The sequence below is a fragment of the Arvicanthis niloticus genome, chromosome 24 (assembly GCF_011762505.2).
Source record: "Arvicanthis niloticus isolate mArvNil1 chromosome 24, mArvNil1.pat.X, whole genome shotgun sequence".
NCBI lineage: Eukaryota > Metazoa > Chordata > Mammalia > Rodentia > Muridae > Arvicanthis > Arvicanthis niloticus.
Genome location: NC_133432.1, coordinates 13,606,606 through 13,624,738, shown reverse-complemented (window position 1 = coordinate 13,624,738; position 18,133 = coordinate 13,606,606). Strand labels below are relative to the sequence as shown.

The 18,133-nt window shown below is 43.4% G+C and overlaps 1 protein-coding gene across 3 annotated transcripts in view; it reads left to right on the top strand.

Moving 5' to 3' along the window:
• The first annotated feature begins 17,420 nt into the window (after positions 1-17,420).
• Anapc5 (anaphase promoting complex subunit 5) overlaps positions 17,421-18,133 on the top strand; it is a 30,128-nt gene continuing 29,415 nt past the window's right edge. For all 3 annotated transcript variants that reach the window (XM_076922785.1, XM_076922786.1, XM_076922784.1), the window contains exon 1: positions 17,421-17,742. In XM_076922785.1, coding sequence (XP_076778900.1) covers positions 17,572-17,742 — 171 coding nt within the window. In that variant the 5' untranslated portion in view covers positions 17,421-17,571. The remainder of the gene's footprint in view (positions 17,743-18,133) is intronic.

Sequence of the window (18,133 nt, the reverse complement as noted above, 5' to 3'; positions counted from 1 at the left end):
TGCCTCTCTGCCTCTGCCTCTCTGCCTCTGCCTCTGCCTCTGCCTCTGCCTCTGCCTCTGCCTCTGCCTCTGCCTCTGCCTCTGCCTCTGCCTCTGCCTCTGCCTCTCTGCCTCTGCCTCTGCCTCTGCCTCTGCCTCTGCCTCTGCCTCTGCCTCTGCCTCTGCCTCTGCCTCTGCCTCTGCCTCTGCCTCTGCCTCTGCCTCTGCCTCTGCCTCTGCCTCTGCCTCTGCCTCTGCCTCTGCCTCTGCAAGTGCTGGAAGATGTGGCGACATCGGCCACTGTTGCATTATTACCTTCAGTACTTGTGTTGTTCCACCCACTGCCACCCCCACCTCCACACTCCACCCCCCTCCATATCTGAGTTACATTGAGTGTTAGATGGATTGTCATGGCTGGTTAACTAGATATGAGCCAGGTGAAAATGTGTGAGAATCAAACCGAGCTTGCTGTGTTGTATTGGTCCTGGATCACTTTCATGATTGTAACCAAGACAAGGTAATCCATCTTCTCTGTCATCGTCGTTGAGTCAAATTAAATCATTTCATGATTTAAGATTATCTTCGGGCCTGGGACTGTGGCTCAGTTGGTAGAATGCTTGTCTATCTTGTAGGAAGCATGAGTTTTGATCTCCAGTACTACATTAAAAACAAGTGTGGAGGGGCAGGCCTATAATCCCAGCACTGGAGAAGTGAGGCAGGAGGATCAGGTATTCAAGGTCATTCTTTGTTGAGGTTTGGTCAGTTGTAATGTACAGTAATGCTAAATTCTGTATCCCAATGTCTAGTTGCCCTGAGAGTATGTTCTCATGTACGCTGGCTTTTGTTGTGCAAACCTTGCTCCTTAATTTAAAAGTGTTGGTTAATAAAGATGCCTACAGCCTGTAGCTGGGCAGGAGAGAGGTTGGTGGGGCTTTGGTGCCAGGGCTTGGGGTCTGAGAAGAGACTGTGAGGAGAGGGAGAAGAGAGAGGAAGAAGGCACTATTGGGTGGGTAAATCGTAAGCACATGGCCATGAGGGCCAGCATGTTGAAGTAGGAGAGGCCCAGGCCAGAACATGGCAAGTGATATCTTGGGGTTACTGACAAGGAAGTAGATAAACTAGCACAGAAGGTTGACATTTACCCACCTCTAATGCTTTAAGGATTATTATAAATATAAAGGTTTTGTGTCTTTTATTTAGGAGCGAAATGATCTAAGGTGGGGTAGAACCACCCAAATAATATTTACTGAATCAATTCCTGGTTACACAGTGAATTAATTGAATGCCAGCCTGGAAAGAGAGGAAGAAAGAAAGAAAGAAAGAAAGAAAGAAAGAAAGAAAGAAAGAAAAAGAAAGAGAGAGAAAGAAAGAGAGAGAAAGGAAAAAGTCTGAGGGTTCTTTAGAAGGAGCAAGAATAAGAGAAGAAACCGGGAGAGGATATGATCAAAGTATATTAAATATGTACACAATTATGAAAGAGTGAATCAAATGTCTGTTTTATAAAAAAAAAAAAAAAGAATTTTCTATCTGCAAAAATGGAGATCATGATTACTGAGTGGCAACTTAGGCCTTAAAGCTTTACTGAGTGACTGAGCCAACACTGGAAGCCAAGCCTGCAGAGACAGAGAGTTAGTGCTTTAAATCCAGAGAGCGAAAGAAACTGGGCAGGGAAGATTTTACAGGGCCTCTTAACTCCAACCCCATCCTCCTGCGTAGCCAACACAGGGCTTTCTTCTTTTCATAACTTGGGAAAATGAGCCACTCCTGAACTCTCTTGCCTGAGGCTTAGTGTGCCCTAATGAAAGTTAGAATCAAGGCAACCCTATTTCCAGAGCAGGGTCATGTTCCCCTGTGTTTCTATCCTTCTAATAAAGAGACCGACCTTGCAAAACAAGCGCCTTCTTGTATGGTAATCTCCATCCACACAGAAGCTACATGCTACAGTATTGGGAGGTAATTCACCTCTGGTGCAGGTGGCTGCCTCCCGCCGGGCTTCCTAGCTCATGTCCTTCATATTGTGCCCTCGCCGGGGTGGGGGTGGGGGGGCAAACCCAGAACAAACGGACACAGATCCTCTTCTCACAGAGCCTAAACTGAATAGAGATGAAGGGGAAAATGTCAGAACTGCTGTACTGGTTTTTCCGGCTGCTGCATCGAATGCCTGAAAGTTTGGTGGCTTGAATAGCAGCAATAGACCCACTCACAGCACTGGAAATGACAAACTGCCTCTGGCAGAGCCATGGTTTGAGTGTGTAATGTCTGAACACTTGGTTCCCAGATGGGAGTACTGATTTGTGGAGGCTGTAGAACCATCTGAATATAGTGCCTAGATGGCTGACTTAGGCTGTAGGGCCTAAGAACCAGAACCCAGCATAGGCCTTATACCTATGCTGGGTTCTGGTTCTGCTGATTTCTCTTTTTCTAGTCTGCTAAGATGTAAGAAAGCATGCCACCAAGCTACTGCTGCCACGGATGGTACCTCCTTCTGTTATGCCTATGCAACCATGAGGGACATTTTCTGCTCAAATGTTATTTCTAAGGTAATTTTGTCACAGCAATGTAAAACTAACAAAGCTGTGGAATGAGCTTTCCTTGCTTTTCCTCAGCTTCTGGTGGCTCTGGGTATTCCTTGGTTTGTGGCTGCTTCACTCTAGCCTCTACCTCTGTCCCCACCTGATTTAGTGCCCACCCATCAGTTTAGAATGACCTCATTTTGAGACCCTAGTTTTGTCTGCAAAGATGATTCTGAGAAGTAAGTTCATGTTATCAGGCTCTGGGCAAATGTGAGGTTTTTTTGTTTGTTTGTTTGTTTGTTTGTTTTGTTGTTTGTTTGTTTGTTTGTTTAGAATTCACCATATAGTCTAGGCTGGTCGCAAACTCATGGCAATCCACCTGTCGCAGTGTCCCAATTGCTGGGCTTACAGGCATGAGCCGCTATGCCCAACCATTTACAACTTTTAATTTAGAAATAATGTCTCATGTATGATTCCCATGTTATCCTTAAACTCACTGTAGAAGAATTTTAATCCAACAGCATGGCTGCTCTGCAAGGGTTCACATCCAAAGACCTTTTAGGTTTGTGTGATCTGGCTGACATACACATTTTTAATCCTTCTGGCTGGAACACAGACATGTCCTTAGTACACACCTTTAATCCCAAACAGTGAAGGTAAAGGTTGTTTGTAGAAGGAAGCACCCGAGTTTGAAAGTGATGTCTAATTGAGGGGCAGACAAAGTGATGAATCACAGAAAGAATTGACAGATTGAGTTAGACATAGGATACACACAGAGATATGGCAGCACAGGAAAGAGGAGCTACTTAAGAGAGAGAAAGAGGGCAATTTTACCTGGACAGTTTTACAGATACAGATTGCAAATAAACACAGAATAAACCAGGAAGGAGCCAGAACAGTCAAACAGATTGCCAGAGTTAGTTGGAGGCCAAGCAGAGCAATTCAGTCAGAAGCCTAGAGAAGCCAGTTTGAATCCACTTGGAGAGGAGATTTTAGCCAGAATAGCTTGAGTTGAACCAGCAAGCCAGAGTTCATCAAGAACTAGCTTATTCAGCAGTAAGCCTCCAAGATGACAATTACATCTGGAGTAACAACAACACAAATGTAACAAATAAAAGTTACATTTACTCCGGGCAGTGGTGGCACCTATAATCCCAGCACTTGGAAGGCAGAGGCAGGCGGATTTCTGAGTTTGAGGCCAGCTTGATCTACAGAGTGAGTTCCAGGACAGCCAGGGCTACACAGAGAAATCCTGTCTCGAAAAAACCAAAAGAAAAAAAAAAGTTATATTTACAACTCACAGTAGGCTATATTGGCTTTGAACTTTCCACCCTCTGGCCTTAGTCTTCTGAGAGGTTGGCTTTATTCTACCTATGTGACTAGGCCCAACTAAAACCTGACCATTTACTACCCTGAATTAAGAAATAACCTAGGCTTCAAAGGCTGAGGCTTATTGCTTCTAGACAAATCTTATATTTAAACCATAGTCATTCTATGTCAGACAAAGAATTCAATTTCTTTGTTGAAAAAAAAAACCCTTCAAGTGAAAACAGGACTAGAGAGACAGCTCAGCAGTTAAGCTGCTTGCTGTTCTTGTAGAAAACCTGAATTCACGTCACAGCACCCATAACAGGTAATTCACATCAACTTACATCTCCATCTCCGAGGGATTCAACACCTTCTCCTGGCCTCAAAGACCACCTGTGCTCACACGCATACATCCATACACAGAAACTCACTCACACACAGGTGCATGCATACACACGACTGAAATAAATTTTATCATGTCTATTCTAGATATAAAATAAAATAGATTAAGAATTATTAAAAATACTAACAAGCATAAACATACTTTTACTATCATTTTGTTTTTTCCATAAAGTCCGGGATCTCAAGTAGCTCGGCCTGTCCTTGAACTCATTGTGTAGCCCAGGATGGCTTGGAACTTGTTGTCCTCTTGCCTCTCCTGTGGAAGGACTGAGATGACAGGTGTGGAACACCACACAGTTTCTTTCAGTGTTGGGGACTGGTAGAGGGCTTCGTGCATGGGAGATAAGTGTTCTGTCCACCTAGGTACAAAATACAATGAGAAGCCATGATCCAGCTTTCCTAGAAGTTCAGCTAATTATCCAGACCTTTCAACATTGTATTTTGTCCATCCAGGATAGGCCTCACCATTCCCAGCTGGAGGGATCAATGGACACATTGATTAATTTCTAATGCAAAATCCATTTGCTTGAGTGTACCCACTTTCTGTATTTCATAGTGTCAGTTGGTGAGATAATTTGCTCTTTGTAATTTTCATGATCATGGCTGTGTTTTAAACTCATCTGTTTCTTTGTTTGTTTTGTGTCCTTTTGTTTGCAAGTGAAGTCTCACTGTATGGCCCAGGCTGAAGTGAACTGGTAGCCATGCCTGCCCTTCCTGTCTCAAAATTATAGGCACAAGGCTCCAGCTATGCTGGCCTTCTACATTCTTGGCAGGCACCCTGACTTATTCTTAATATTTGACTTGCTGGCGTTTTCCAATAAAAGTCTAAAGAAAAGCTTTTTAAAGTGCTCTCCTTGATGTGCTGCTTTGCTTTATTGCCTTGAGTTATAGCCTGTGTGAGCTCAGGTTTAAAGGTAACTTGCTGTTCTGTCCTCTCCAGTTTATTTCAGTCCCCCCACCCCAGCCCCTGATGTTAGTACAGGTGTCTCCCCTCCATTCTTAGTGACAGCCTTTGGGGAGTAATGTTGTGGCAAACTGGTCTGACTGTACTTATGCCTCCATAGAAATAAACAGTAGGTATTTGCCGTCTCTCCCAGATCTTCAGGGTAGTAAATGCCTTTTGTATTCAAGACTGTAATTATAAGATTAAAATATAAAGACGTTTGGCTCTTGTGTGTGTTTTCTTTCTCTTCTGCCTTTTTTCTCACGTGAGACAGTTCACTCTCCAAGGTCATTGGAAGCTGGGTTATCTTAGCTAGCGCCTGCTGAACTGCAACATTATATAACACTCAGATTTGGGTGTGTGTGGGACAAAAGGAAAAAAAGAATACAAAAGAGCCTGTAAGAAGAAACAAAAGGTTGATACAGTTTGCCCAAAGGTTTTGTGAGAGACAAAGTTTTATAGTTTTACAATACGTAGGGCTGGGAGATAGGTCGGGCTGGGAGATAGGTCGGGCTGGGAGATAGGTCGGGCTGGGAGATAGGTCGGGCTGGGAGATAGGTCGGGCTGGGAGACAGGTCGGGCTGGGAGATAGGTCGGTCACAAGTGTTTGCCTCCGAAGCATGAGGGTCTGGGCTTGATCCCCAGGACCACAGTTTAAACAAACAAACAAACAAACAAGCAAACAAACAAAAATTGCTGGCTGAGGCTACACAGTGAGACCGTGTCTCAAGAAAACAAAACAATAAAAAACAAAACAAACAAATAAACAAAAACCTACAGTCCTTGGGACCCTTGAGGTGGGAGAAAAGAATCAACTTCTGCAAGGTGTCCTCTACCTCTTTGTATGAGCCATGGCATGGACACACAAACACACACACACACACACACACACATACCTATCTAAACATTTACCTATACACACAGACACATACCTACACACACACAAATAAAAACAATTAAAATTAGCCGGGCGGTGGTGGCGCACGCCTTTAATCCCAGCACTTGGGAGACAGAGGCAGGCGGATTTCTGAGTTTGAGGCCAGCCTGGTCTACAGAGTGAGTTCCAGGACAGCCAGGGCTACACAGAGAAACCCTGTTTCGAAAAATTGAAAAACCAAAAACCAAAAACCAAAAAAAAAAAAAAAAAAAAAAAAAAAAAAAAAAGAATTGAGAGTACTGCTTTATAGACTGGGCAAGAATTATAAAAAGTCAGGGTTTACAGACAGATCTGGATGTTTCCCCCTCTCTTATTACCAGGAACTGAAAAATCTAGTTTATAGGAATTAAAAAAAAAAAAAAAAACAAGAAAGCTGCATCATTTCATTCTCTTAATAGCATTGAAATTTTTATTTTCTTTCTTTTGTTGTTGTTGTTGTTGTTTTGTTATGAGATAGGGTCTCTCTTTGTAGCCTGGGCTGACCTGAAGCTCTCTATATAAACCAGGGAACCAGGCAGAGGCAGGCAGATTTCTGAGTTCGAGGCCAGCCTGGTCAACAGAGTGAGTTCCAGGACAGCCAGGACTACACAGAGGAACCCTGTCTCGAAAAACAAAACAAAACAAAAACAAAACAAAAAACCAGGGAACCTCAAATTCATAGATTAGCATACACCACTATGTGCGGTATCCTACCAACATTTTTCAACGCCCTTCACCTATTCTGGGAACTACACATGACTCAGCCAGGCACTTGAGGCCAATTCAAATTTCGTTTTCACAGCGACTTGAAATGTGGGCTTCTTTAGGAACTGGAGTTTCCTCTCTGGCTTTAAGTCGTTTAAGCTCACGCGCAGAAATTAAAATGTCAAGAGAAAATTCCAAGAACTCTACTATGGTTAACATTCACACGCTTTCAGGGAAGGATTCCCTCCAAACAACAATCTGCAGACAACTCATTTTGCAGCGAATGCCATGTTCCCGGCCTTTAACGGCAGGCGCATGACCCAGGCTAGCCCAATCAAGAACAAACAGATCAAACAACTTTTTGTTTAAATTGTTTCATACTAAACAGGAAGATGACCACCCCTCCAACTCACCCCTCCATCGCTTAATTGAATATGGAGGATGCAAAGAAAATTGTCAAGAGTAAAAGGTTTCAATGTGGCAAGAGGCTTTTACTAGGAACCAGCGCTGGGGCTGGGACTCCATCTCGGCAAGAGGGAAGGAAAAAGACAGCTCCCCCCACCCCCACCCCCGGCCTAATTACACATGTTTATAAAGACAAAAGCCACAGGCTGGGAAGGGGAATGAGGACTTTTTAGGTGGGAAGCTGAGGAGTCAGGATGTGCCAGGCAGGAGTGCTCTTCTTATCACACATACACAGCTGGGAGACTGAGGAGTCAGGATGTGTCAACCTTGGAGCTCTTGCCTGAGCATTCACGAGTTCACGGTCCCATGTTATTCTGAGATACTGGTTAATTAAAAAATTCGTTCTAACACTACACAGAGAAACCCTGCCTCCAAAAGTCAAAAATCAATCAATCAATCAAATCAATCAATCAATCACTTCTACTTCAATGGTGTTGCACAGAGTGGCTTTACTGAAATCTTGGTGCTGATCACATGACCTGACACGCACACTTTGCAACACCCATACCGGAAACACTTGCCACTAAGAAATAGCCTCTGGAAACACCCCTCTCCACTGAGGTTATAGACAGTCCTCTTGTTGAAGTATGTTCAAAGTTTTATGCTTTTACAGATACATGAGAGAAAGAAAACACAATGGTTTAGTCATGGAGAACAATGACTTCGAATATTTTTCTACCATCACTACTCAGTATGAAATTATCAAGATGTCTGTGTCTTTGTAGTTACTGTGTTATTCTGTTAGAATGTTTTTAAAAATTACTGTTTGAGGCGCAGACTTGAGGGTGTTTTTTTTATTGTTGTTGTTTTGTTTTTTTATTTGTTTTGCTTAAAAATGTTTCGATTAATTTGTGTGGGGTTAGGATACATGTATGGAGCTCAGAAGCTAACTTCCTGAAGTGGGCTCTTTCCTTCTACCAAGTGGCTCCCAGGATTTCATTTAGATTGTCATGCTAAGCAGCCTGTGCCTTTACTGGAGCCATTTCCCTGGTCTATTTATTTATATTGTGTATTGAGTGTTTGTGAGTGTGTGTGTGTGTGTGTGTGTATACTTGTAAAGGCAAGACATCAACCTGGAAATCTGTTCCTGAGGAGAGATTACTTTGTGCTTTGAGGCAGGCTCTCTCACCAAGGAGGCTAGGGTGGCAGCAACTGACCCAAAGATAATTTGTGCTGTCACTTCGCCTGAAGTAGGATTCCAAGCAGGTGCCATGATATGATACCTGGCTTCTTAAACTTAGGTTTTGGGTGTAGAACTCAGCCCCTGAAGCTTGGTTAGCGAGCATTTTACTGATTGAACTATCTCCCCCAACCCCTGGCTTAAATTTTCATTTGTTTGTTTGTTTGTTGTGTTTATCCGTGTGAACTTGAGAGCTGCAGCTTGCATCCATAGGTGGGAGGACAACTCGTGAGAGTCAATTCCTGCCTCCTTCCATGTGCGTCCTGGGGTGAGGCCAGGTCCTTACTCTTGCTGGTAGGCACCTTTCTCCACTGAGCCATCCTGTTGGTCCGTGAATTTTATATACATTTACATAAATTGAAGTTTATATAAGAATTGTCAACTGAATTTTATTGTAGGATTAGAACAGAATTTCCAATAATTTCTAAAGGGGTCCTAAACATACTACATGTAGGACATGTTATATATTTATAAACACAGGGTCTTACCCAAAACTCTTGCGTGGCCTGGAGAGACGGCTCAGTGGTTAAGGGCACTGGTTGCACTTCCAGAGGTGCTGGGTTTGGTTCCTAGCACCTACACAGTGGCTCACAACTACCTGTAAATCCAGTTCTAGGGATCAGATGACCTCTTCTGGCCTCTGTGAGTGCTGCATACACACATGTATATGCATACTCTGTGAGTGCATAGACATACATGTAGGCAAAGCACCCATACATATAAAATAAAATAAAAATAAATGTTCCTTAAAAATGGAAAAATTATATACCAAAAGTTGTTTTAAAATATTTTTCTTTATAATATAGTCTCTTTATATACCTGAGGTTGTATGAAAACTTCTCAAATGAAAAAGGGTTCTGAGTGGGAAAAAATTATTTTTAATTTTAAAATAATATTTTATTTCTGTGATTATAATTACAACATTTCCTTTTTTCCTTTCTTCCCTCCAAATCTGCCTGTATACCCCTCTCCATTGTTCTTCAAATCCTTGGCTCTTTTTTTTTTTTTAAAGTAAATGTTATTATTGCATGCATATATGTATGTTCCTAAATATAACCTGTTCGGAATGTATAAGTATGTTTTCGGGGCTGTTTGGTACTGAAAAACCAGTTGGTGTGTTCTTTGCTGGGGAAGGTTAACTTCAATGACAACACTTAAGACATCCTGGTCTAAAGGACACTAGGTTTCTTCTGTTTAGTACCTTCCAAACACTCGTTTGGTTTGGTTTGGTTTGGTTTGGTTTGGTTTTGTCTGGTCTGGTCTGGTCTGGTCTGGTCTGGTCTGGTCTGGTCTGGTTTGGTTTGGCTCAAGTATAGTATACTTGTAATTGGGTCAGTTTCTTGCAGCTCTATAATTGTAACTGACTCAGTAGGAAGGAGTATAAAATCCACTGTAGCTAGGATTTTAATTAGAGTTGCTTCCAATATTCTGTAAGTAATTTCAAACAAGGCAGCTGTTTCTTAGATTGGTCTTGCCCAGATTCTTCAACTGCAGCTGATTGAACAAGGTGTTGCAATTCAAATACTCTTTTCTTTCTTTCTCTCTTTCTTTCCTTCTTTTTAGAGAGTGTCTCTTATGCAGCTCTAGATCTCCTGGAACTGTAGATGTAGGCTGGCCTCAGACTCACCAGCTCAAATGCTCTTCTTTTTTTAGGGGAGAGGTGCTTGAAACAGGTTTTGGGTGTCCTGGAACTATCTCAGTAGACCAGGCTGGCCTCGAACTCAGAGATCCACCTGCCTCTGCCTCCAAAGTGCAGGGACTAAAGGCATGCGCCACCACCGCCTGACTCAGATACTCTTTTTATTTTATTATTAATTTATTCTCTCATATATTATATCCCACTGAAGTTTCCCTTCCCTTCTCTCCTTCCAGTCCCTCTCCATCCCCACCTCCTCTCTACCCACCCACTCCTCCATCTCCCTTCAGAATAAGGCAGGTCTCTGAGAGATATCAATCAAACATGACATATTCAGTTGCAATAAGATAGACACTTCCTTCATATTAAGGCTGGGTAAGGCAACCCAGTATGAGGACAAGGGTCCCAAAAGCAGGCAAAAGTGTCAGCAACAGCCCCCTCCCCCATTCCCTCTGTTGGGAGTTCTATAAAAACACCAAGCTATGCAACTATAACATATATGCAGAGAGCCTAGGTTAGACCCAATAACATACATGCAGAGAGCCTAGGTTAGCCCCACGAAGGCTCCCTGATCATCTGTTCAGTTCCAGTGAGCCAGAGTTCAGGCTTGTTGATTCTGCGGGTTTTCTTGTGGTGTCTTTGACCCCTGTGGCTCCTATAGTCCTTCCTCCCCCTCTTAGAAGGATTCCCAAAACTTGGCCTTAATTTTTGGCTGTGGGTCTCTGCCTCTGTTTTCATCAGCTGGTGAATGAAGCCTCTCTGATGACAATTGGATTAGGTATCAATCTATGAGAATAGCAGAAGAGCATTAGGCATCATTTCATTGACTTTTTTTTTTTTTTTTTTTTACCAGATCTTTGGATCTATTCCTGGTCTTTGGCCCATTTGGATCAAATACTCTTTTTTTTTTTTTTTTTTTAATGATTTCTTTTAAAACATATTTGTTTTTTAAACTAGATGCTATAAGTTTACTTTTCTGCCTTGGTACAAGATTTGTTTATTTTATTTAAGTGTATGAGTCTTTTTTCCTGGGCATCATGTGCTTGTGCAGGCAGAAGGGGGCACTGGATCCCCTGGAACTAGAGTTACAAATGGTCATGAGCCACTATGTGGGTGCTGGGAACTAAACCTGGGTCCTGTGTGAGAACAGTCAGTGCTCCAACCACTGAGCCATCTCTCCAGCCCTTCAAACATTATTAACGGTCTCTTCTTTAGTGTACTTTTCAGTATTATTTTTATTTACTTGGTTTTTCTGGGTCTTTTATTTATTTATTTATTTATTTTGAGACAAGGTTTCTCTGTGTAGTCCTGCCTGTCCTGGAGCCTGCTCTGTAGACCAGGCTGGCCTTGAACTTAGATTCACCTGCCTCTGCGTGCTTAGTGTTGGGGTAAAGGGCATGAGCTACCACTGACTGGCTGAGCCATTTTGAAAGCCCAATTTTTGTTTTGTGTGACAATCTCCTATAGCCCCAATTGACCTTTGTTTTGATAGGATAGGATCTCCATAAGGCCTTGATAGAATGACTTTGAACAGCACGGCTCCTTACTGGAGGCCTTGAGCCTCCTTCCATCCCTCTTCTTTCATCTATGACTTGTTTTTTGTCTTTTGTTTGTTTATATTTGGTGCTGTAGAGAGCCTGAGTCTTTGTATTTTGCTCAGCAAGCCTTATACAGCTGAGTTATACCCACAGGCTCTAGAGAGTGTTTTTCTCAAGTGTCTAATGGTAAAAATAATTAGCTATTCAATTTTTTAAGAAAAGCCATTCTGAATCCTAACTGATATGAAAAGAGATAAGAATTAAATAGAATTGAGCTAGCTGAAACAAAAACATCCTCAATTCGAGGCCAAAAAGAGCTGTTTCAGGAATCTTGCCAATGGTACTCAAAAGAAAAAGCAATTTTATTTTACCAAAGGCAAATTCAGAGGTGTGTTCAGAAATATCACTCAAAACCATGGTGTGTAAGTAGAATACACAGAAATTGCTACAATTATTAGTTTTAAAATATATATATATATTTATTTTAGTCAGCTGGGTGTGGGGGTGCATGCCTTTAATCCCAACACTTGGGATGCAGAGGCAAGAAGATCTCTGAGTTCAAGGCCAGCCTGGTCTACAGAGGGAGTTCTAGGACAGCCAGGGCTACATAGAGAAACCCTGTCTCCAAGCAAACAAAATAAATAAATAAATAAAATATATATATTTACTTTATGTTTATGAATGTGTTTGCTTGAATATTTGCCTATGAGCCATGTGTGTGCCTGGTGCCATGGAGGCCAAAAGAAGGCGTCAGATCCCTCGGAACTGGCGCTACATATGGTTGTAAGCCACCATATGGGTACTGGGAGGCATGGAGTGCTCATAACCACTGAGCCATCTCTCCAGCCCCAATTGTTTCAATTACTGTGACCCTCCACTTATGGCCTTTATTCTTGACATCCCAGCCTTTAGGAGTCGAGGCAGGAGGACAGTGGATTTAATGAGTACCCCTCCCATCACACACAGGTACACAACCCTAGAAGCCATAAGGAGTTTAGAATGAGGCTGGATAAAAGGTTGGCAACTTTTAGAACAATTTTGATTGAGGCTTATATATACTATATGAGTATATATACATATATGTATATATATATATACACTCTTAGGCGACTGTAAGTGAACACAATAGTGGAGAATCCTCTTGTCCTGTCTGTCTCTCTTAGCCTGGAAGCAGTCTGTTCATGGCAACTGTTCTTATCTCAACCATCTGAATGTCCTCACCCCAAATGGTGGCCTCGTTTGAACATCAGGTCCTGTTGCATTGTGTGTGTCTGGCTTGTCTATAAATGAGCGTGAGCGTCAGCCTGTCTGTCTGTCTGGATTGTAAACTGCTAGCCGGGAGAGGCAGGGTCTGAGCCTGACTCTCTGTGAGTCACTTAGCAGCACACACAATTAGGGTCTAGTGAGTGTCCTGGCTGTGATCTTTAGAAAGGGGCTGAGTCCTTTTCATCATCTCCTTCATCCTCCTGGTGCCTCTCAGGCCTGAGAGGGAAGCTGACTCTGTGTCCGCTGTGAGCCCTGGAAGCTTAGGCTCAATAGGATAATTGAGGTCTACCAGCAGGGTCTATTGGTGAATCTCGGAATGCTATAGACATATAGTTAGGAACAACTTGAAGTAAAGATTTCATCAACTACGATTCAATTCAGGAGGAAACTGGCATGTTGTGTGCTACTCAGTGGGCTGACTTTTAAATAGATCAGAATCCCAAAGCTTCTTTTGGACTATCACCAATTGGTCAAGGCGCAGCACAGAGCACACGATTTTGGGATTTTGGAAGGGGCTGGAAATGGGATTCTGGATTCCCATCATGGCAAGCACTCTCTCATAGGACTGCATCCCCAGCCCCACCCCACCCCACCCTGTATAGAATAGAGTTTATTTAGGGCATGGAGAGGGGAGTTGAGGGGTAGTAGAGACAGAGAAAGGGAGACAGAGAGAGAGAGAGAGAGAGAGAGAGAGAGAGAGAGAGAGAGAGGAAGAAGGAGGAAGGAGGAGAGGCTGGCCACAAGCACATGGAGAGGTGGGAGGAGAACTGGGGAGAGAAGAGGGAGAGGGTAAGGGAGCAAGAGGAGAGAGAAGAGGCCCTGTCCTCTCTTTAAAAATATTTTTATTGGGCTAGAGAGGTGGCTCAGCAGTTAAGAGCACTAGCTGTTCTTCCAGAAGGTCCTGAATTCAATTCCCAGCAACCACAAGGTGGCTCACAACCATCTGTAATGGGATCTGATAACCTCTTCTGGTGTGTCTGAAGACAGCAACAGTACACTCATATACATAAAATAAATAAATGGTTTTTTTTTTTTTTTTTTGAGACAGGGTTTCTCTGTGTATCCCTGGTTGTCCTGTAACTCACTCTGTAGACCAGGCTGGCATCTAACTCAGAAATCCGCCTGCCTCTGCCTCCCAAGTGCTGGGATTAAAGGCGTGTGCCACCACCGCCTGGCATAAATAAATCTTTAAAAATAAATATTTTTATTATATCTGCCAATCTGTCTACCTACCTATCTGTGTATGTGTGTGCATGCATGTGTGTGTGCACGCACATGCCACAAACCACGTGTGGAGGATAGAAGACAGCTTGAGGGGATTGGTTTCCTCCTTGCACCCTGTGAGTCTCAAAGAGGTCTCATAAACAAAAAGTTGGGTGTGGTGGTACACACCTGTGATCTTGGTTGTTGGGAGGCAGAGGCAGGAGAATAGCCAGAATGGTCTAACATACTAAGTTTAGATTGACCAAGCTATGTTACAAGATCCTGTTTCAAAAACTCAGCCCTCTCCACAGAAACGTCTGACAGTTTTTTTCAAGGAATTATTTATTTGATGTATATGAGTACACTGTTGCTATCTTCAGACACACAAGAAGAGAGCATCGGGTCCCATTACAGATGGTTGTGAGCCACCTAGCCACCATGTGGTTGCTGGGACCACTGAGCCATCTCTTCAGCCCAGTCCAGCCCAGCAGGATTTTTACAAGTGCTGCGATTAGGGTCTGTCTCTTTGGGAAGGTTTGGGCTTGATTAGCAGCAGGCAAAACAGCTCTCTGAGACACATCTGCTGGCTCTCCCATCTGTAATGGGAGCTGCAGATGTCTCGTTGGAGAGTCTGATGAGTCGGAGGAAAAGCTGGTGCGGTTCTGCTGCAGGTGTACAGTGTCCTCAGATGTGTAAACCAGGCATCTCATTGCCTACAGTGCAAGATAACTTCAAAGTCTACTAGTTTACAGTTATTTCTTTTTTCTTTTTAGAATTCATTCATTTTATTTTATGTATATGAGGTTTTTTTTTTTTTTGTTTGTTTGTTTTTTTTTTTTGCTAGCATGTATGTATGTGCACTACGTGCAAGCCCAGTGCCTGACAACAGAAGAAGGCTTTGGAGTCCCTGGAACTAGAGTTACAAATGTTTGTGAGCCGCCTTGTGGATGCTGGGGATTGAACCTGTGTCCCCTGCAAGAGCAGCAAGTGCTCTTTAGCGCTAAGTCATCTCTCCAGACCTACTTTTTTTTTTTTTTTAATTTTTAATCATGTGCATGAATGTTTGTCTATGTAGAGGTATGAATGTGCAGTGCCAGAGGAGACCAGAAGAAGGAATCAGAGCTCCCAGAGCTGGGTTAAAGATAGTTGGAAGAGTTTGACAGTGGTAGGACATCCCTTTAATCCCAGTATTTGGGAGGCAGAGGGAAGCAGATCTCTGTGAGTTCAAAGCCAGCTAGATTGCCGGGCGGTGGTGGCACACGCCTTTAATCCCAGCACTTGGGAGGCAGAGGCAGGCAGATTTCTGAGTTTGAGGCCAGCCTGGTCTACAGAGTGAGTTCCAGGACAGCCAGGGCTACACAGAGAAACCCTGTCTCGAAAAACCAAAAAATAAAATAAAATAAAATAAAATAAAATAAAATAAACAACATTTAATTAGGGCTGTCTTACAGGTTCAGAGGTTCAGCCCATTATCATCAATACAGGAACATGGCAGCATCCAGGCAGGCATGGTGCAGAAGGAGCTGAGAGTTCTACAGCTTCATCTGAAGACTGCTAGCAGAATACTGACTTCCAGGCAGCTAGGATGAGGGTCTTAAAGCCCACTCCCACAGTGACACACCTACTCCAACAAGGCCACACCTACTCAAATGGGACCACACCTTCTAATAGTGCCACTTCCTGGGTCGAGCATATACAAAGCATCGCACAGGAGAACTTTGTCTTGAAAAAAAAAAAAAACACCAAAACCAAACAAACCACCCAACAAGTCCCTCCCCCCACCCTAAATAAATAGTTGCAAGGTCTTTGATGTGGGTGCTGGGGCAGAAACTCTGGTTCTCTGGAAAAGCAGTAAACACTCTTAGCCACTGAGCAATCAATCTCTCCAGCATGTATATCACTTACTAAGCAAACAGGACTGACAGAAGAAAATAGGGCCAGTTTGTGTTTGTATGCAGTAGAAGTTGGATAACACTTTTTTTTTTTTTTGTTTCAAGAACTATGAAAACTACTGAGAATGGCTAATCACTGATAATATTTTTATTTAAAAATTCATTTATTTTTATTTTATTTGTATGAGTGTTTTTGCCTGCATATAGCTCTGTAACACATGGCTGTCTGGTGCTCTCAGAGGCCAGAAGAGAATGATGGACCATGTGGGTCCTGGGAACCAAACCCAATTTCTCTGCAAGAACAGCAAGTGCTCTTAACAACTGGGCCTTGATAATAATAATTTAAGCTCTAAAGAACAAAGTGTCTTGAGAAATATAGATAAGTAGACGGGGCATTGTGAGAAGTCAGACTGAAAATTTTGTAGACTGGCAGTTGGTTTTATGGGCTTCATTTACCAGACTTTGGACTTTGTAGTGAATTAATTGGGAAACAGATATTCACTCACAAGAAGGTGGTCTTATTTTTTGTATCACTATGAATATGGCACTCGCAAACTGACGTAGCTGCCTGCAAATGGCATTTGTGAGATGTTGAAGAAAGGCATGTATTCTTGTTCTTACAAAAGCAGAATAAGGACAGGCATGGTGGCTCATGCCTTTAATCCTAGCAGTAGCAGTAGGGAGGCAGAGGCAGGTTCTACAAAGGGCTGCATGGTGACATCTTCTATCCAAAAAAAAAAAAAAAAAAAAAAAGGATGGAGGCAGGGTCTTACTATGCAGACCTACCTGGCGTGGAACTGGCTATACAGACTAGGCTGGCCTCGAATTTATGGAGATCTGCTTGCCACTGCCCGTGCCCCCTGAGTGCTGGAGTAAGAGGCAGGAGCTACCACATCCAGTATGCAAATATAATTTAAACGTGCCAGCCAATTTAATCCCATTGCTTTTAAATACAATTATTCAAAAATGACTTTTGGGCAGAGTAGAGCATTCAAATCATCTCTGCTACTGAGGTGGTCGTCGACAGGTATGATAATCACGAGTTCAAGGCCAGGTTACGCTACTTAGTAATTTTTTTTTTGTTTTTGTTGTTGTTTTGTCTCAAAAAGGGGAGGAGCGTTGCTTCAGTTGAAGATCTTTGTTAGAGAGCTTCCTTGGTATATACGAGGCGTCTTGTTCAACCTCGTGTACCGCCAGAGGCAAAAATGCAATTAAATGGGGGTGGGAGAGATCAAATTAAATAAATACACGCGTGGCCTGTAGGTCACTCTGTGACCAAAATCATTACCTTTTCCTTTCTAACAGATCCTTGTCCACGTCGACTAGGAACTTGTTCGCCTTGGTCGAGCGTTTCTGTAGGGAACTAATTTCTGGTAACACCACTTATGTCCCACCCCCTTACTCTACGTTTAGATATTTTGATTGGCCGTCAGTCTTCCTTATGTTCTATGATTGGTCGAAGGCACGCCGGGACACAGAGGACTGACTGCGGTGGGAAACAGTCCTGGGCGGGCTAGGTGCCGGGCGGGTGCAGCCATGGCGTAAGGCGGCTCGTGGGCGCGGCGCGTGGCAGGCCTTGAAGGCCTGTCATTGCCAGCGTCCACGAGAGCCGATACTTCAATCCAATGATGACCAACGGGGTAGTGCACGCCAATTTGTTTGGCATCAAGGACTGGGTAACGCCCTATAAGATCGCGGTCCTGGTGCTGCTGAACGAGATGGGCCGCACGGGAGAGGGTGCTGTCAGCCTCGTGGAGCGGCGGAAGCTCAACCAGCTGCTCCTGCCACTGCTGCAGGTGAGAGGCGCCCACTCTTTCCCGCCCATTTCCGCGCGCTTGGTGTGGGCCCCGCCCTGCGCCTGGGGGCGGGGACGGTCCAGCCCGGGGCCTGGGGGGGGGTGCGGGGGTTCACCTCTGTTCTAGAGGAATTTGAAAAAATAACATGAATGCCTCTAGCTAGAGTCTATGAGCGCCTACTATGGGCAGATGCTTTATACATTCATTCTTTTTGCAGGTCCACATTAGGCTCCTGTATAATCTGACTGACTAGGGGTAGGGTTACTGTTTCAGAGCCTTGGTCTTCTGGAAAGTGGGGTACTCCATGCCTTCCAGTTCTGCTTTGTTTGTTTTCAGAGAGTTTCACTATTAATCCATCGAATTGTTGAGTACTAGTTTGAAAAGGTACTTG